At 36.7% G+C, this 17,500-nt stretch overlaps 2 protein-coding genes across 8 annotated transcripts in view; one reads left to right on the top strand and one right to left on the bottom strand.

Moving 5' to 3' along the window:
• The window catches only part of LOC125047487 (secretion-regulating guanine nucleotide exchange factor-like), a 28,877-nt gene extending 25,734 nt beyond the window's left edge, over nt 1-3,143 (top strand). For all 3 annotated transcript variants that reach the window (XM_047645711.1, XM_047645709.1, XM_047645710.1), the window contains exon 8: nt 1-3,143. This exon is cut by the window's left edge and continues 1,375 nt beyond it. The gene's annotated coding sequence lies outside the window, so the exon portion shown is untranslated.
• Nucleotides 3,144-14,284: 11,141 nt separating this feature from the next.
• Nucleotides 14,285-17,500, bottom strand: part of LOC125047484 — a 20,674-nt gene continuing 17,458 nt past the window's right edge. For all 5 annotated transcript variants that reach the window (XM_047645706.1, XM_047645703.1, XM_047645702.1 and 2 more), the window contains 2 exons: nt 17,068-17,450; nt 14,285-16,621 (listed from right to left, as the gene is read on the bottom strand). In XM_047645706.1, the coding sequence (XP_047501662.1) occupies nt 16,321-16,621; nt 17,068-17,450 (684 nt within the window). In that variant the 3' untranslated portion in view covers nt 14,285-16,320. The remainder of the gene's footprint in view (nt 16,622-17,067; nt 17,451-17,500) is intronic.

The raw sequence follows: 17,500 nt of genomic DNA, 5'->3' as shown, positions 1-17,500 counted from the left end.
AATTATATGTGTAACAAGAAATTTCAAAAAAAAAAAAAAAATTAAAAGTTTGGGGGTTTCATAACATGCTGCCTAGGGACTTCTGAGTGAGTGCTCAAAGAACATTTGTATTTGATTCAGTGATGCATAGCCCAGTGTTTTCACTGTGAATGGTCCTTGCACTGTAATTCTAATGATTTTGAGTAATTTCAAATCAGTCTTACCTGTCTTTGATAATGAAGATATGTTAATATAATTTAGACAATCAAAAGCTGTTGTTTTCAGACCATGTAAACTCCACACATATGAATCAAGTGGTTTACTCAAAATATCAGGAGAGGAAAAGAAAATTATAAGACTTTGTAGCTTCAGATAGTAGTGCTGTTAAATACTGATGCATGTACTCAGGTTTTAATGACTTCCATGGTCATGCTTAAAATGAACATTTTTTAACACTGATACATTATGTGTATTGTTCATAGGAACATTTTTTTTTATTTAATTGTAAACTCACTAGCAGTGATTCATTTAAATTCTTAGTGACATAAAAACAAAATAATTGAGTTTGTACTTACTCCAAAATTTAGATAAGATGAGGTACTTTGACATGGGTATAGGATTTATGTGAAACAGCTTTTGCCGACATCTGGTAGCAGGGAAATATAAGTTCTGGAACTGAAATTACATCCATGACACTTTTTTGCAATCTGTGAATATATCTCTTTATGTGGAGGTTATGTATGAAGGAACATCTCCAAACAAAACAGCTTTTGAGTATTATTTTGTGATGCAATTGTAGTTTGCATGATAAAGTATCATAATCATGTCTGTTGGAGAGCTATAAATGTTGCTTGTATATTACTTCTTTGGACTGTGAATTGGATCGTTAATTGTGAATCTCATTCTGAGTGTCAACGTTTGAGGGAAGGCCATATGACTGGAATGATAATAGACCTTAAGTTTCACATAACATTGCTTAGCAGATTGTGTTGAATATCTTTTTAACATTTCTTCAGTTTTCCAGAAATGTTAAGAGTGTTAAGCCAGCTTGGGACAGTATTTCTGTCTGCAGTATTTCTTTATTTCCTTATGAAATACAAAGATTGCCTGTAAACAGGAGGTTTCCAAGTATTTTTAGGAAGTAATATATACTCTTGCTCAGGTTTAAAATTTTCTCATAGTAGGGTTGGCATCAATGGCAATACCAGATTATTGTAAAGAATAGAATTGATGATTTATATTCTTTAAAGTTGCAATGCATTTTACAGGAACCGATATCATATTGTGAAATGCCATAATTTATCTGGGAAACTGTCAGAATTGTGATGTGTTCTGCCAATATGGGATTGCATACCAATATGCTTATTTTTTACTGTGATAGAGACATTATGTACATGAAACTAAAAAGTAAGAAAAAGTGAATGACACCTGATTTATTATGAATGTTATTTATGCTTTTAGTCAAAGCAGTTTTTAGATTTCTTTAATAAGGCAAATTTGTGTCTCTTTTCATGTTTCTTTTTTATTAGGTTGTTTTTGTATATTTGTAGTATTGCAGGGTTATGATATTATAATGACAATATATACAGGATTTGATGGCCTTATAATAATTAATACTGAGGAAGTGAACAACTTGCTATCTGCTCTTTCACTTTGGGAAAAGATTTTAAAGATAAGTCAGAAATTATAGATGCCTGTATCAAGGAACAGATTGTGAATTGAGTTGGAATACATTGTTCACACACCATTTTGCTGAGAAATCATATAAGAGCAAATGGCAGTAATCTTTTAAAAGGTCAGTATAGCTATATAGTTTCTTGAGTAGGGTGCTCAATTTTCTGTTTGTTTTGGTTTTCATTAAACATAATCAAACTAAAGGAGAATATAATATGTGTATACTGTATAGACTAGAAATTTGCAAGCCGAGTGTATAGGTAAAAGAATAAGATGCTTTTTGTATTGCTTCGCACAGTGCCATTATCTGAGAGTTCTGAGAGGTTTATATAGTACCATTGTATTTAGCCAAGAATGCTGCTTGTATATACATTTTCATTGGTGCATTTTTTTTACCATTTTGCATGTTTTCATAGTATTAAAGGAAAAATTTATTTGGCAAAGTAGTTGTGTTTGCAATGGATACAGGTTCAGTACTATTTTAGCATAATACACTCAAAACACAACAGAATAGTTGTTTCTGGAATGTTTAGTGTTATTATTACAGGGTTTGAAAAGATTTTAGAATCTTTACTTTTGAAATGAATAACCAGTGTTTTGCTTTAGTGTCTGTTGCAGTTTTTGCCTAAAAGCAAATATTCAAAGAGCATTGATACTGAGTCTTCTTGCATTTCACAATGTAAAGCAATTGGCGATTATGTCGTTTTTGGTAATGCTGAAGCTGGCTGGTGGTTTTTCTGGTCAGCTCATTTTGGTTGTCAAGGTCTTTAGCATACCCTGGAAGAAGCGGCCTTTCCATTGCCATGCCTGAAGACCCTTAAACTGTCAGGTTGTCAAAGTTAATACCTGTTAGGAAGTCTTATCAATTTTGTAGGAGATAATTTAGGAATCTGAGGTGTCACTTTTAGATTTCTGTTTGAAGAAAAGAGAAAGAAAATATGGGCTTTTTCTGAGTTTCAAGTGGAATGCAATTACATTGTCATATTGATTTGTTTGAAAAAATTGTGGAGAAAGTGATCAGAATTGTCTTTGCTTTTTTTTTTTTTTTTTTTAAAGAGTGGTGTGCCATTTCAACTTCAAGATGCTAAATAGTGTTTAAAAAATCTTATTGCAATTATATTTGTAGGCCAGTGGAATTCTTAACTTTTCAAGAGGTTGTCAAAACTGCTCAGAGCTGGTAATAGGTTCGGGACCATTGCATCAAATTCTTTTCTCGAGACACCACAATCAGTCTTCGGTGTAAAGAAGGAACCAGTTTTAAAATCCTCATTTGCGTTCCCATCTATTAGGGAATAGGATTTCTTCCTTATGCTCTCTTGGAGTTCGTACCATTACTATGATTTTCTTTCCAACTTTTTAGTTTTGATTTTGATTCAGTTGACATTGCCATCGTCACTGCCTCTGCCACTGTCATCAGTATCATGATTGTGACTATCATTATTATTATGAATAGTAATATATTATTTTTATAATTAAAATTATGTTAATAATAGTAATTATTAATTTTCTCTCTTTTTTTTAAGCATGGATATTATTATAACTTTTATTATTACTGTTATTTTTACTGTTTTTTTTACTGTTTTTTTGTTATTATTATTACTGTTAACAGTACTATTATTATTATTATTATTATTATTATTATTATTATTATTATTATTATTATTATTATTATTATTATTATTATTATTATTATTATTATTATATTGATGATGATGATGATGATGATGATGATGATGATGATGATGATGATGATGATGATGATGATGATGATGATGATGATGATGATGATGATGATGATGATGATGATGATTACTATTACTATTACTATTACTATTACTATTACTATTACTATTACTATTACTATTACTATTACTATTACTATTACTATTACTACTACTACTGCTACTACTACTACTGCTACTACTACTGTTGCTATTGCCATTGCTAGTACTATTACTATTATTACTATTACTCTTACTCTTACTCTTACTATTACTATTACTATTACTATTACTATTACTATTACTATTACTATTACTACTATTACCACTACTACTATTACCACTACTATTACCACTACTATTACTACTACTATTACTACTACTATTACTACTACTATTACTACTACTATTACTACTACTATTACTACTACTATTACTACTACTACTATTACTACTACTATTACTACTACTATTACTACTACTATTACTACTACTATTACTACTACTATTACTACTACTATTACTACTACTATTACTACTACTACTACTACTACTACTACTACTACTACTACTACTACTACTACTACTACTACTGCTACTACTACTATCATTATTATTATTGTTGTTGTTGTTATTATCATTATTATTATTATTATTATTATTATTATTATTATTATTATTATTATTATTGTTATTATTATCATGATCATCATTATCATTATCAATATCATTATCATTATCAATATTATTATTATGATATTATTATATATCATGATTAAAATTATGATTATTAATGTTATTATTATTAATATTAATATTTTTTTAAATGATAATATTATTAATATTAATATTTTTTTAAATGATAGTATTATTAATATTATTATTAATATTAATATTGATATTAATATTGATATTGATATTGATATTGATATTGATATTGATATTGTTGTTGATATTAATAATGATATTAATATTGATATTAATGTTAACCCATTCGCCCCATGTGACAAGAATACATACCATGCCCAGTATAATACACATTTATTTATTGTATTTACACATAGATGGCTCTACAAGTGTTTAATCACCTAATAGCCAGTTATCAGAACTACCTATCTCACCTGTTTACCTTTTTCCTTCACTTTAGGAAAGGGTCTTTTGTATCATTTCACTGTCTAAAATATTTTAATGAGCTCTGCCGACTCCTCGCCGGCTGAGCACATGGCTTCAGTATGTAACAAAATTCACCAAAAACTATAGGGGACAGAACATAAATCCAGGGTGAATGGGTTAATAATGATAATAATATTGATATTGATATTAATATTAATGTTGATATTGATATTGATATTGATATTGATATTGATATTGATATTAATAACAATAATAATAATAATAATAATAATAATAATAATAATAATAATAATAATAATAATAATAATAATATTGATATTAATATTGATATTGATACTCATGTTAATGTTAATGTTAATGTTAATAATGATGTTGATGTTGATGTTGATATCAATATTGATATCAATATTGATATTAATATTGATTTTGATGTTAATATAGATATTGACATTGATATTAATATTGATATTAATATTATTATTAATATTAATATTGATATTAATATCAATATTAATATTAATATTAAAACTGATATTAATATTTATATTGATATTAATATTAAAACTGATATTAATATTTGTATTGATATTCACGTTCATATATTGATATTGATATTTATATTAATGTTAATATTTATATTAATATTAATATTAACCCACATCCAACGGGCATGGCATGTACGTACATGCCATGCCCACTGTGAGTTTACTTTATTAATTGCTTTTACAAATAGATGGGTACACTTGTGGTAAGTCACCAGTGAGCCAATTACGAGTACTGCCTGTCTTGCCTATATAGACCTTTTCCTTGCTTTTTGAAAATTTTTACATTATTTTATTTTGCTGTTACAAATTTATATATTTTTCTAGTAATTATAATGTCTATTATAAGAATAACATAATTGATATTCATAAAATTAATGAAAACATTTTTTTTCCTACCAATTCAAGGAAAGGTGAAATCAGGTAAGGTCACAAGGTATATTAATTGACTCCTTAGGGGCTAAGCACTTGCAGAGCCATCTATGTACAGAGACATTTCACAAAAAAAAAAAAAAAAAAAAAAAAAAAAATGAGCACTGCATTTTCCCGGCGGCATTGAGTTAATATTCATATCCATACTAATATTGATTTCAATTTAAATCTTAATATTAATATTGTTTTCATTTATTTATTTATTTATTTATTTATTTATTTGAAATTCAATTTTTATTTCATTATACTCTCTATTTCTACTACTAATTTACAAGAGTTAAGTTTGTGTTTAGGCAGTAATTTTTGCAATTATTTATCGTAATGTAATGTTCATTATGATTTCATTTGCAAAACTTGTTTTAACATCAGGTTACACATGAACATCATGAATATTGCTAACAGCATTATTACGTGCTAATATGAACACTGGTATGAAATATTTGTATTAGCAAATCTTGTTCTTTGATACTGATAGCTACGTATATGGAGCTTTTACAATAGTACATGAAAAGATTATTTATTTGACTTGATGACCAACTTTTTATGATGTTGGTCAAGTAATTATGCAATCCTTTTCACTGTTTCCTTTTGGATAGTCCTCATACCTGTAAAGCATGCATCAGCCTCCCCAAATGAATGTCCTATTTTGTATTTAGTCATTGTTTTTTGCCAGTGTGATTTTAAAAAAAAATTATTGACCTTTTCATATCTAATTTTGCTTTAACTTACCTGACTATTAGTATTATAGCAGACCTTGTGTTTCCTTACTTTATTTTTCCTTAACTTACCTTATCTTACCCTTGTCTTGCCTTACCTTACCTTCCTTTCCTTTATCTGACCCTAGTTTACTTACTATACTATACCATACCTCTCCACACTTCCCTTTTTCTTCCTACTCTTCCCTTCCCATCCCATCCTTTCCCTTCTATTCCCTTCCCCTCCCTTCCTTTCCCTCCCTTTCCTTTTTCCTCCCTTTCCTTTTTCCTCCCTTTCCTTTTTCCTCCCTTTCCTTTTTCCTCCCTTTCCTTTTTCCTCCCTTTCCTTTTTCCTCCCTTTCCTTTTTCCTCCCTTTCCTTTTTCCTCCCTTTCCTTTTTCCTCCCTTTCCTTTTTCCTGCCTTCCCTTTTTCCTGCCTTCCCTGTGCTTCTCTTCTCTTCTCTTCTCTTCTCTTCTCTTCTCTTCTCTTCTCTTCTCTTCTCTTCTCTTCTCTCCTCTCCTCTCCTCTCCTCTCCTCTCCTCTCCTCTCCTCTCCTCTCCTCTCCTCTCCTCTCCTCTCCTCTCCTCTCCTCTCCTCTCCTCTCCTCTCCTCTCCTCTCCTCTCCTCTCCTCTCCTCTCCTCTCCTCTCCTCTCCTCTCCTCTCCTCTCCTCTCCTCTCCTCTCCTCTCCTCTCCTCTCCTCTCCTCTCCTCTCCTCTCCTCTCCTCTCCTCTCCTCTCCTCTCCTCTCCTCTCCTCTCCTCTCCTCTCCTCTCCTCTCCTCTCCTCTCCTCTCCTCTCCTCTCCTCTCCTCTCCTCTCCTCTCCTCTCCTCTCCTCTCCTCTCCTCTCCTCTCCTCTCCTCTCCTCTCCTCTCCTCTCCTCTCCTCTCCTCTCCTCTCCTCTCCTCTCCTCTCCTCTCCTCTCCTCTCCTCTCCTCTCCTCTCCTCTCCTCTCCTCTCTTTGCTGTTTGTCAACAATGAAAAGTTTGTTGACTGTCCCTGCAGTGCTCATCCTCCAGGGTATGGAAGGTAGGAGATGAAGAGAAAACTGACATTGTATCCCCCTATAGTCATCCTCAGAAACATGGCTAGCAAGGACTGATGATGAACTTTTGATTGTGGGTGAACCTTACCTTAGCTTACAATGCTGTAACTTACCTGCTGTACCTAATATACTATATATTACCTTACATACTATAACTTTACCTTAGTTTATAGCCAAACCATCCCAGTATGACTATAGGTGGATTACATCATCCTTGCCCCATGTATAGTTAGTTGTTTTTTGTGTGGTTTCTTTGTTTTGTATTCTGTTAATTTTGCTAATGCAACAGCTGATGAGTTGAATTCAAGGGCTCCCATTAATAAACTGGAAAAGCTATTTGTATTTATCTGAAGACAGAATCTTTACTTTTAGCAATGCTTTTGAAAATGAACTGACCGAGACATAAAAGAGAACCTATAATTTTATATGTGTATATCTAAACTTGCTCCTTGGCAGCTGATCTTAGCAAGCAGCTGCAGTACCTTGTGTGGTGAAGATTAATATATATCTAAAATTTCAAGATTCTACTTTGTAATTTGTGTGTGCTTAGTGTTGGAGGTATGATTTTTTTATATTTGTGCTGACGTGACTATTTCCATTGGCCCGTTTGTACTGAATTTTGAAAATGACAAACCTGTGGGAAAGTTCTACCACATTTTTATTACCACTTTTCCCCCCATATATATCGAAATCTTTTAGGCAGCCAATATTTGATAAGCATCCTCCATCCACTGCATGGTTTTGTAATGTCACATGTTATGCCCAGTCTTCTGTGTAACTAAAATGGGGTGTGGTCTTCAATCAAGTAATTATCATCTGTAGCGAACAACTACTTTGACGGGGAAAATATAGCAGTTTTGGAAACAAATGAGAAGGCTTGTCAGGCGAAAAATCATAGAGCATCTATGTTGGTTTTTGTTGGGTTTTGTGGGCACATAAGGTGAAAATGTTTGAGAAGGAAATGAATATTATTTAGATGATGATGTTTATGGTGATGCTAATGACAGTAACAATAGTATTGATGGTGGGAAGACTTTTGATTCAGTTTATAACGACAGAAATGACAATGATGATAATGATAATAATAATCATATGAATCAAATATTTATGGTGATAATAGAATTTGGAGTAGTGTTGATGATCCCAGTAATTATAGCAGTGTTCACTGGTATATGATAATGGTAATAATGGTAACTAAAGATGTATTGGTAATGATAATAATAGTAATAATAATACTAATCTACTAATTACAATACAACAGCATTGTCAAGTTTTCATTATTATGATGCTAACAGCAATGGCAATGGTATTATAATTATTATTATTTGTATTTTGTTCAGTATTCTTGTTGCCATTGTTATTATTGTGATTATTGCTATTTTTATTATTATTACTTTTATTTTTGGTGTTATCATCAGGATCATTATTGTTATTGTTGTTAATGAATATCTAGTAACTGGTGTAAAGAGTGTCATTATCACTGCTACTCATTCCCTTTTCATGCAATTATAGTTGAATATGACTATTACAATTATTATCCTTATATTTTACAATTTGTCTGGAATGATGTAGGTCAAGTTAAGTTACAGTAACAGTGATAATGATAATTAAAATGACATTGACAGTTATAGTGTAAAATGATATGATTCATATAAGGATAATATAATAATATGAAAAATGTAAGAAAATTGTTTTTACTATTTTTTATTAGTTTATCAGTCCATTTTTTAATATTTATAGTTATTAGCACGAATAATTACATTTGTCCTTGATTATTTTTATATTATCTTTACATGGTTTTGTAACATGGTAAGCTATATACTCATGAAAAAAAAGTATTTGTTGATCAGTGTGGGACTTTACTGGTTTGTAATTCTCATTAAAATGTGTGTATGCTCTCTTTGAAATGAATAGGTGCTGAAGTTTGTTTTATTTTTGTAATACAATGCCTAGTCCAGTATGATTTTTATTCACACACCTCTTGGAAGAACTGGTGATATCTGCCAGACTTTTGCTCCATTTAATTGTTGATGAATCTTTCAGGTTTAACTTTTTTTTTTGCACTGAAATATAACTGATAGTTTGAGAATTTCTTCAATGAACTTTTAATGTTATTGAGGCTGTAGTGGGCTGAAATGGTGTCAGAGCATCCTGGAATACTTTTTGCAAATGGGATGGTCATATTTGACAAAAGTTGCTGCACATAGGAATTTAAAAAGAAGAAAGATCGTGTAATAATTGGAAAATTCATTAAAAGAGTGTGTCTCAGCTATAAGCATTATTACATCACAGTAGGTATTAATTTGAAATTCTGTGACCAGAGTGAAAAGCTTCCCTATAAGATATCAAGTAAAGAGTGCAAAAATCTCCGTGATTGTATTATGGTACATCACAGGTCTGAATTTATTAAATGGGATACCAGTGCTTTCTGTGGTGTATTGCAATTTGTGGTATATTGCAATTTCTGTTGATGAACACTTGAAAGTCTATCTTGTGCTAAATACTGTTTAACAGAGGTTATGATTTGAAGCCCCCGCAATCCCTTGCTTGTTGTGGGGGGCCTTGGGGTGAGGGATCGCCCCTGCCTTGGTCCTCAGTCCTTGCCTCAACTAAATTTGCAAAGTCTTTTCTTCTCCTTTCCTTTCCTTTCCTTTATCCCCTTATGTCCACTTATCCAGATTGTTAAACTCGTTTTCGCCACAATACTTTATCATAACGATCCTTACTCCCCTTACTCCTTCCTCTTCTACCAAGCTTTACCTTGTAATCTACCCCATCAGCTCCCTTTTAACCCTTTTTCGCTACCATTCAACCCTCTAGTAAAGTTCAGCCTGTAACTTTACCCAAATCATTAACTCATTCCTAACCCCTTTTTGCTACTCTGTTTTACCATAGCGCCATATAACCTTTGATGTCATGTTTCATTTCCTTACCTGGGGGCTTTGCCTCCAAGTCTCATGCTATCACTATATTTTGAACATGCCGCTAAGGACCATAGATGTTGATATGGCAGAAAATTTTCAATTAATAAATAGATATTATTTAAAGCCACGCGTGTTTTTGATATTGTTTAGTCCAATGCATCTTTACCTACATTTGCCTACAAATATTAGATATTGATTTCTTCTCTTCGTTTTGTTATTAAAGAACCATTTTCAAAGAAAATGCACCGAAGTAACACATGAGAGAGATAGCAAATATAGCTAGATACTTAATGATTTGTATAATTTACTCGATCTTGTCATAATTACCAAAGGTAAAACCAAAATTCCTTGTATTTATAACAACGAAGAGTTCCTTACCATTACCAGCCATTAAATACTCTTAGAAAAAGTCAGTTTCATTTTTACTTCCAAAGGGCTATCCCCCCAATGCCTTGTCCGTTGTTTTCATGGGGAGGGGGGGGGGGGGGGGGCTCAGGAGGCCAAGACTGGGACCCAATGCTGGGGAACTCTCCCTGACTCGAGACTCAGTCTTCGACTCGACTAATTTTGCATGATCTTTTTCCCCTCCTGATTTTAAGTTTCCGCCCCTTCTCCAATCCCTTCTTCTATCCACTTCCTGAGGTGTGAGAGCCGTGCTGAAAGGATGAAAGGCTGACTTTGTGCCGGTCCTGAACGGCCTGAGGGAGCCATGGGCACGGTATACCCTTGTTTTAGTTGCCTAGCCCTTACCCCTCAAGGGGACCCTGAGGGGTGGACTGTTCCTCTCCTCAACATACTCCAAGTTAACCATGGCCAATAATGAAGATGTTATACCCTCATTAGGGGCAATGAGGCTTGCCCCTTCATCGAATAGCCCCACCAATTCAAACTCGCCCGATTCCCCGACCCCAGGCTCTCCTCTGTCCACGGCTCCGAATTCTGCAACGACTACCCCCTCCTCAAGGCCTACTAGTGCAGCATCCACCCAATTCAACACTCCATCTCCAGGAGACATTTCTTCTCTCCCAACACGCTCAACTTCATCGCCTCTACCCCCACAACCTTCTTCATCAACTATCCCATCCTCCCTTATTACTACTTTATAGCCTTATTGTCCACACTACCTCCCTCAACATTACTTCCACACGCCCCCGTTCTTCTACAACCCCCATCTCTACAAATATCTTAAAATATATCTTACTCTGTTTAGCCCAGCCAAATGGGACCAATTTTTCGTGATCCCTCCCACAGCTCCCTACTCTGACGACACTTCTCTTCTAGCAATGTCTCCAAAAACAAGTAGGCAAAGTCTCTTTCCGTAGCCGACCCGACCGTTCCCGTCTCGTCACAGTAACATCTGAAAACCAAGCTGTAGCATTATCACCTGTAACAGATCTCTCTGGTAACCCCATTCCTGCAGAACCTCACCCAACCCTCAATATTTGCACTGGAACTGTCTCCCCAGCAAACTGCCCTATCTATAACAAAGATGGGTAAGATTGTGGAGAAGACTTATTCGTCTTCCTCACGGACTAGGATGCGATATCAGTACAGTGCTACTCCATTCCCCCCGGAGGTCATCATAGGAACCCCTTTAACATTGCTAAAATTACTTTCCGTAGATATGACCTTCCCTTTAATGGTTTTTTTTTTTTTTTTTTTTTTTTTTTTTTTTTTTTTTTTTTTTTTATTGGTGGAGAATCCCTCCCTGTCCGACTATATCAACTTCCTCCCCATCAGTGCCAAAATTGTTGGCCTTTAGGACATCCTGCCAATATTGCCGTTCCATGGCCAGATGCCCTCTATGTGCCCAACTTGGTTATACTCGATCAGACTGCTCTGCACAGTTACACGTACCAACTGTGCTCCCATTATATATTTTATAGGGGCTGCCCCACCTGCACATTTGAGTCTGAGGTGGCAACTCAGATTCAGACTTCAGACGCTCTACGTGAAGCCAGACAGGAAGCACGTCGACGAGGTTTTTCTCTTACTCCCTACTCCAGTAATGTCGCTCGCTCTGGCCCTCCCTCCCAAGAGGGAGGGGGAGGGGCACCCTACACCCTCCCCTATACCTATGCCTCCTACATCTTCCCCATTTCGATCTCCTACCTTCCCCATTCAAATTATTTTGCTATCCTAAATCCAGACACTCCAATCTCTACTACTGCCCCAACACCTTCCTCTCTCCCTCCCCGCACTACCCGCATCAGACACACTAAACGTTCCACCCCTTTTTCTCCTACCACACCCTAACCTCCACCTACCTTCAGATACCAGTCTCCTCTTCTCCCCCTCAAAAAAAAAACTTTGTCTCACAAAACTCCCCAACCAACTCCTTTACAGAAAATCTTGAAGATATTCAAAAACTATCTACTCGAGTCCCAAACTTACACCGAAACCCCTCATCAACCCTCAAATTCCACAAATCCTCCCTACCAATATCCATCCTCCTGCTCATATCCCCCCCCCCCCCCCCACACACACAATCTATTGCTCGTTGTTGTCTTGAGGGGCTTAGGAGCCGGGAGGCGAGGTTTTTCTCTCGCCTCCTTTTCTAACACTGCCCTTTGCTCCCTTTTCCCCAGAATATCTCAACATCTTCCCCAGTATCTCTTACCAGCCTAAATCCAGATACGCCAATCTGCAGTCCCCCATTTTCTCACTTTACCTGTCGCACCAGGCAAACTGAACGTTCCACCCCATCTACCACATCCTCCTACACCCACCTCTTTCTCTGCTCCTCGGACATGTTTCCTCTACTCAACCTCATAAGAAAACCTTCGTTTCTTAGGTCTCTCCACCCAACTCCCTTCCAGAAACTCTTGAGGACATCCAAAACTTTCTAATGACCCAAAAAAGAATGCTCTCTCTCTTCTCTCATTCCCTCTACATTTCAGGCAATTGCCGATATCCATCCTTCTCCTCCTCAAGTTCCCCCTACCCGTCGTCCTCGGACTCTCTCCTAACACACACCAACCTGTCCTTCTCCATGTACATCATCCCCTCCTCTTTCCCCATTGTCCTTGCCGCTTCCACCTGGATGCTCACGTGACTTCCTTCTGCCGCAACAGTGTCCTTCTCCGGACCCTCCCCCCTCCTGACGCTCTTCTTGATACCTCTTTCCCCTCTCCCCGTGTCTCATTCCCCGGATTCTTCTCCACCTACTTCTCCGATACACATTTCTTCCCTTATTTCCCACTGATCGCTTCATAATGACTTTTGCAGTGTTCCTCGTACACTGTTCCTCTCCCTTCCTCAGGGACATAGATACTTTCCATTGATACTATCCATTGATCTAATCGCCCTTCGCCGTTAGCCCTCTTCCCCCTTTTATTAGTCCCCGCCCTACTCTATTTGCTCCTCCACTTTACCCTTTTCTAACCCATTTTGTTCAAATCATAACTCATTTTCCCTTTCCGCCACAGTACCAAAGTGCTATATAACCTTTGATGTCTAACACATGGTCTTGTTTTAACCATTAACAAAACCACAGTAGCCCATTTCGTTTCAATAAATCAGATGTAGCTTACCACGACTATAATGGCTGTACTATGAAAATGTGGATGGAAATTCTCGCAAGAAAATAATAAGCCTGTTTTGAGGCTGTTGTGTAAAGTGAGAGAGAAAGGAGAGAGGATTGTGAAACAGACGGAAAGGTTTGAAAAAAAAGTTTTACCAAGAATAATAATCGTCGAAAGAGAAAGTGTGCAGTACGTCGAGAGTTATAAGATGACAATGAATGAAATGCTAAACAGAAAATAACATTCTCTCGTTTTTTTCCCCACCATTCCTTCGATGCTATGATTCATGCCCCTGCAACGTCGACCTAGAGATGTGGCGCAGGCTTCGAGGCACGTTATTATGGGTTAGAGACTTGATTACTGATGTCAGGATCCAAGGCACGTGACTGTACGTAATGCTGATTCGTGAGACGCACCGACCTGTCTCATGACTGATATTTTGTAAATTCATGTGGTATTCCTGTAATCTTTACAATCTGTAATGGAAGGGAGATAATCTTATCCAGAAAACACATTTTCCGTTCAATCTTTTCGAAAAATATAAGGTAGTAAGTGAATATCAAAACATTTTTCAAATGATATGGGTGGTCTTTATTGCAATGATTGTCATTATGTCACGTGAACTTTTTATTTAAAAAATATACACTTTATATTTTGTACAGGGTTAATTGTAACTATCATTGCGGTGACTATTTGCATTCTAAAATATCAATACAATTCGGTTTGCCACTTACACGAGCTGCTATACCAACTTTGTAAACCTTCCTCGCAAGCACATTATCGTCAGTCCCACTCGCACAATATTCCAGTACGTGGTGAGGGCGAGTTTCTTTATAATTGTTCAAGTTTGTAGTATAAATGTATATGTTTTATATCACCGCAGTGCATATGTGCTTTTTGTTGCTGTTATTCTTATTCTTATTTTTGTTATTATTAGTAATAGTGTTGTTGTTTTTATTATTATTATTATCATCATCATCACAATTATTATTACAAGTTCTTATAATCACCATCACTATAATTATTTTCAAACACATTCACATTCGGGTTTCAGAATTCGTTACATATAGGATTGACTTCAACTTTTGCATTTATGTAAAAACAAAACAAAAAAAAAAAATCCAAGAACTCCAGTTTATATCTAGAAGAAATATTCGGAAGGCCATTCTCGAGAACTGGTGAGCTTACAGATCGAAGGCATTGCGAGGCGGAGCATTGATCTCCCTCCACACGCTGGTGATTTGACGTTCTTTATCAGTAAACCAAAGAGTTTATGTATATTATAGAGTATGCATCTGCCAGAACTTTTAGACAAGTCCATTATCGAAGCGTAAAAATATATGAAACGAAAAAAAATACTAAAAGCACAAAAAAACTAAACAAAAAAATGTGATATTGTATAAACACAAAAAGTTATCAAATCGATCGGAATTAACCAAAGTCTTGGTGAGACTTTCGATAACCTTAAAACAGCAATAGTAAAATAAATAACACGAAAAGAACAGAAAACCTACAGCAAATGCAATCCCAGGCGAATAACTTAAATGTGGTCCGGTGCGAACTGGGATCAGGTTTCGTTCGACATGAATCCAGAGGGTGTTCTGTTTATTGACCAAAGCCTCTAAAATACGGATGTAAAAGGATGATAAAGATAGGAAAGGATACGAGTGAAAAAAAAATTCGGGACGAGAAAAGGGCCGAGACCTGACCCACCATGTAGAGTGCAGAGTTTAATGGGCTTGAGGGGAGGATGGAGGGGCAGAGAAGGGCGCAGAGTGGGGATACCCGGTGCCATCTGCAATCCTCTTTGGCACGAGCAATACGCGTGCGGGGAGGGCTCTGGGCTGCAGGAGGAATGATAAGCGGCATCCGAGTTGCTGCCGTGCATAGTTCCTCGTCAGTGGCTCGGCCATCCTGATCATTTTTGTGAGAGCTTTGGGAGTGTATAATTGGACAAGGATTATGTTGCAGTAGGTGATAATGGCATGGCAGAATGAAGTAATGGCGACAATAACATAGAGTAAAGAAGACGCGAAGGAAAACCGGCCGAGCGGTTGAATAGCCTGCCGAAAGGAATTTAACCTTTTTATGTCCGATCGATCTCTCACTGAACACGCTGTGATTTGCCCATTAGACGCTGAGGTGGAATGCAGCGATATCAGCCCGAGTTGTCAACACGAGGGTCAGCGCGGTAAGACATTGGTGGGCCGCCAAGTCTGTTAAATAGAACCCATTAATATGACAATATTGATGGCCTATAGGTACCTTAGGACCTTGTTTATTGCCTTCGCAGAAGAGGTTTATGTAGCCCTTTGACGATGTCACGAAATTCAATTTTGAGTAAAAAAAGTTATTAAAGAAACAATTTCATCAAGGAAAGAGTGCAATGACGAAATATAACATTTTGAAAGATATCCGCAAGCGCGAGATCTGAGATGCCCGTAAAATAAGAACATTGATATCAAAAGAATTAATAGGAACACCCTTATACATTGATAAACCTAGTATAAGAAGTGAATCTGACGATTAGTATAATCTGAAATGTAAAGAAAATGAAAAGATGAGGCTAATAAAACACAAGAGATCATTTATAAGAAACATGCCGTAGAGGGCATAGTGTTGGCAACCCTCTGGATCCACTGCTTTATATCTAGCCCGGCGATATGGGAATGATATCGGGAGTGTGTATATGGTTGAGGCTTGTCGTCAGTAAGTATTCGACTTTTTTTCCAACTTTGGATGGATAGGTCAAGCTTCCTTGGGCTAGAAGTCCCGCCCACAACCCAAAGGTGCCCACGGACGTCACAACATGGGCGGTACTTGCTAGGAGTCCCAGATCCTCCTCGAAGGTACCCATGGGTGACACGACAACATCACGATGTGCCCTCTCCAAGTGCACGCGACACCAAGCGCGGTCGTCGCTGGATACGACGAAGGCCACGAGACCGAACCTGCGGGGAGGGGGGGGGGGTGATCAGCTTTGAACATGCAGGGGTGTCAGCGCTGGCATGCTGTGGTGGGAGGGGAGGGGGAGAGGATCAGCTTTGGGGATTAAGGGGGCGGGGGTTCTGTATGAAAGTAGAGTTTATGGTGAAGGGTATCGCAATGATATGATATGTATTGTTGATAAAGATAAGATAAAACCATTAAGTGACCGATATAAGATGATATGAGAACAAAATTAGATATAACATATTTGCGCGTATAGTTCCTAGATTCTTTTACTGTAAATTGCTAATCGAACAAGAACTGCCGAGTTTTAAGAGTTATCCGAAACTGTCAAATTTAGATGGAATCGCGAAATCTTTGTGTACATAGCTCTCCAAAACATGCCATGTTTCTTTTAATCTTTGATGGAACTCACATAACTGCATCAAAGAACACGAGGCAAACTTACTTCTTCCTGTAATATTCGAAAGCGTTGCTGTAGTACCTGAGACCTGGGGGAGTTCCGCCCCCGGTCTTCATCGCGAGGTACTTGATGTAATCCGTCCGTCGAACGTGGACTCCGACCACCACGGGATTGGCTTCTTTCCCGTCTTCTTTCGTCACGTTGCCCTGCCTGCTGCGCCACTGCTCCAGTACCTTCTTCATCCTCTGGCGATTCTTCTGACGAATGGTATCAGAGAAGGCGAATTCCTTCCTCCACGTATCCCTGTACTTCCAGAACCTTTCAACATTGCACGGGTATCCTATGGTAGCAGCCGAGGCATTCAAACTTCCTTCTTCCTTCAGCTTCGCATCCAGCTTGCTCCAGGGGAAGGTTTTAAGCTTGGTGGCCTGGAATGAAATTTGGCAGAGGATCAAGGTGCTGGACGTGGAATGCTGTG

The sequence above is a fragment of the Penaeus chinensis genome, chromosome 41, assembly GCF_019202785.1.
Source record: "Penaeus chinensis breed Huanghai No. 1 chromosome 41, ASM1920278v2, whole genome shotgun sequence".
Taxonomy (NCBI): domain Eukaryota; kingdom Metazoa; phylum Arthropoda; class Malacostraca; order Decapoda; family Penaeidae; genus Penaeus; species Penaeus chinensis.
Note: the sequence above shows the minus strand (reverse complement) of the source record. Positions and strands in the feature narration are given on the sequence as shown.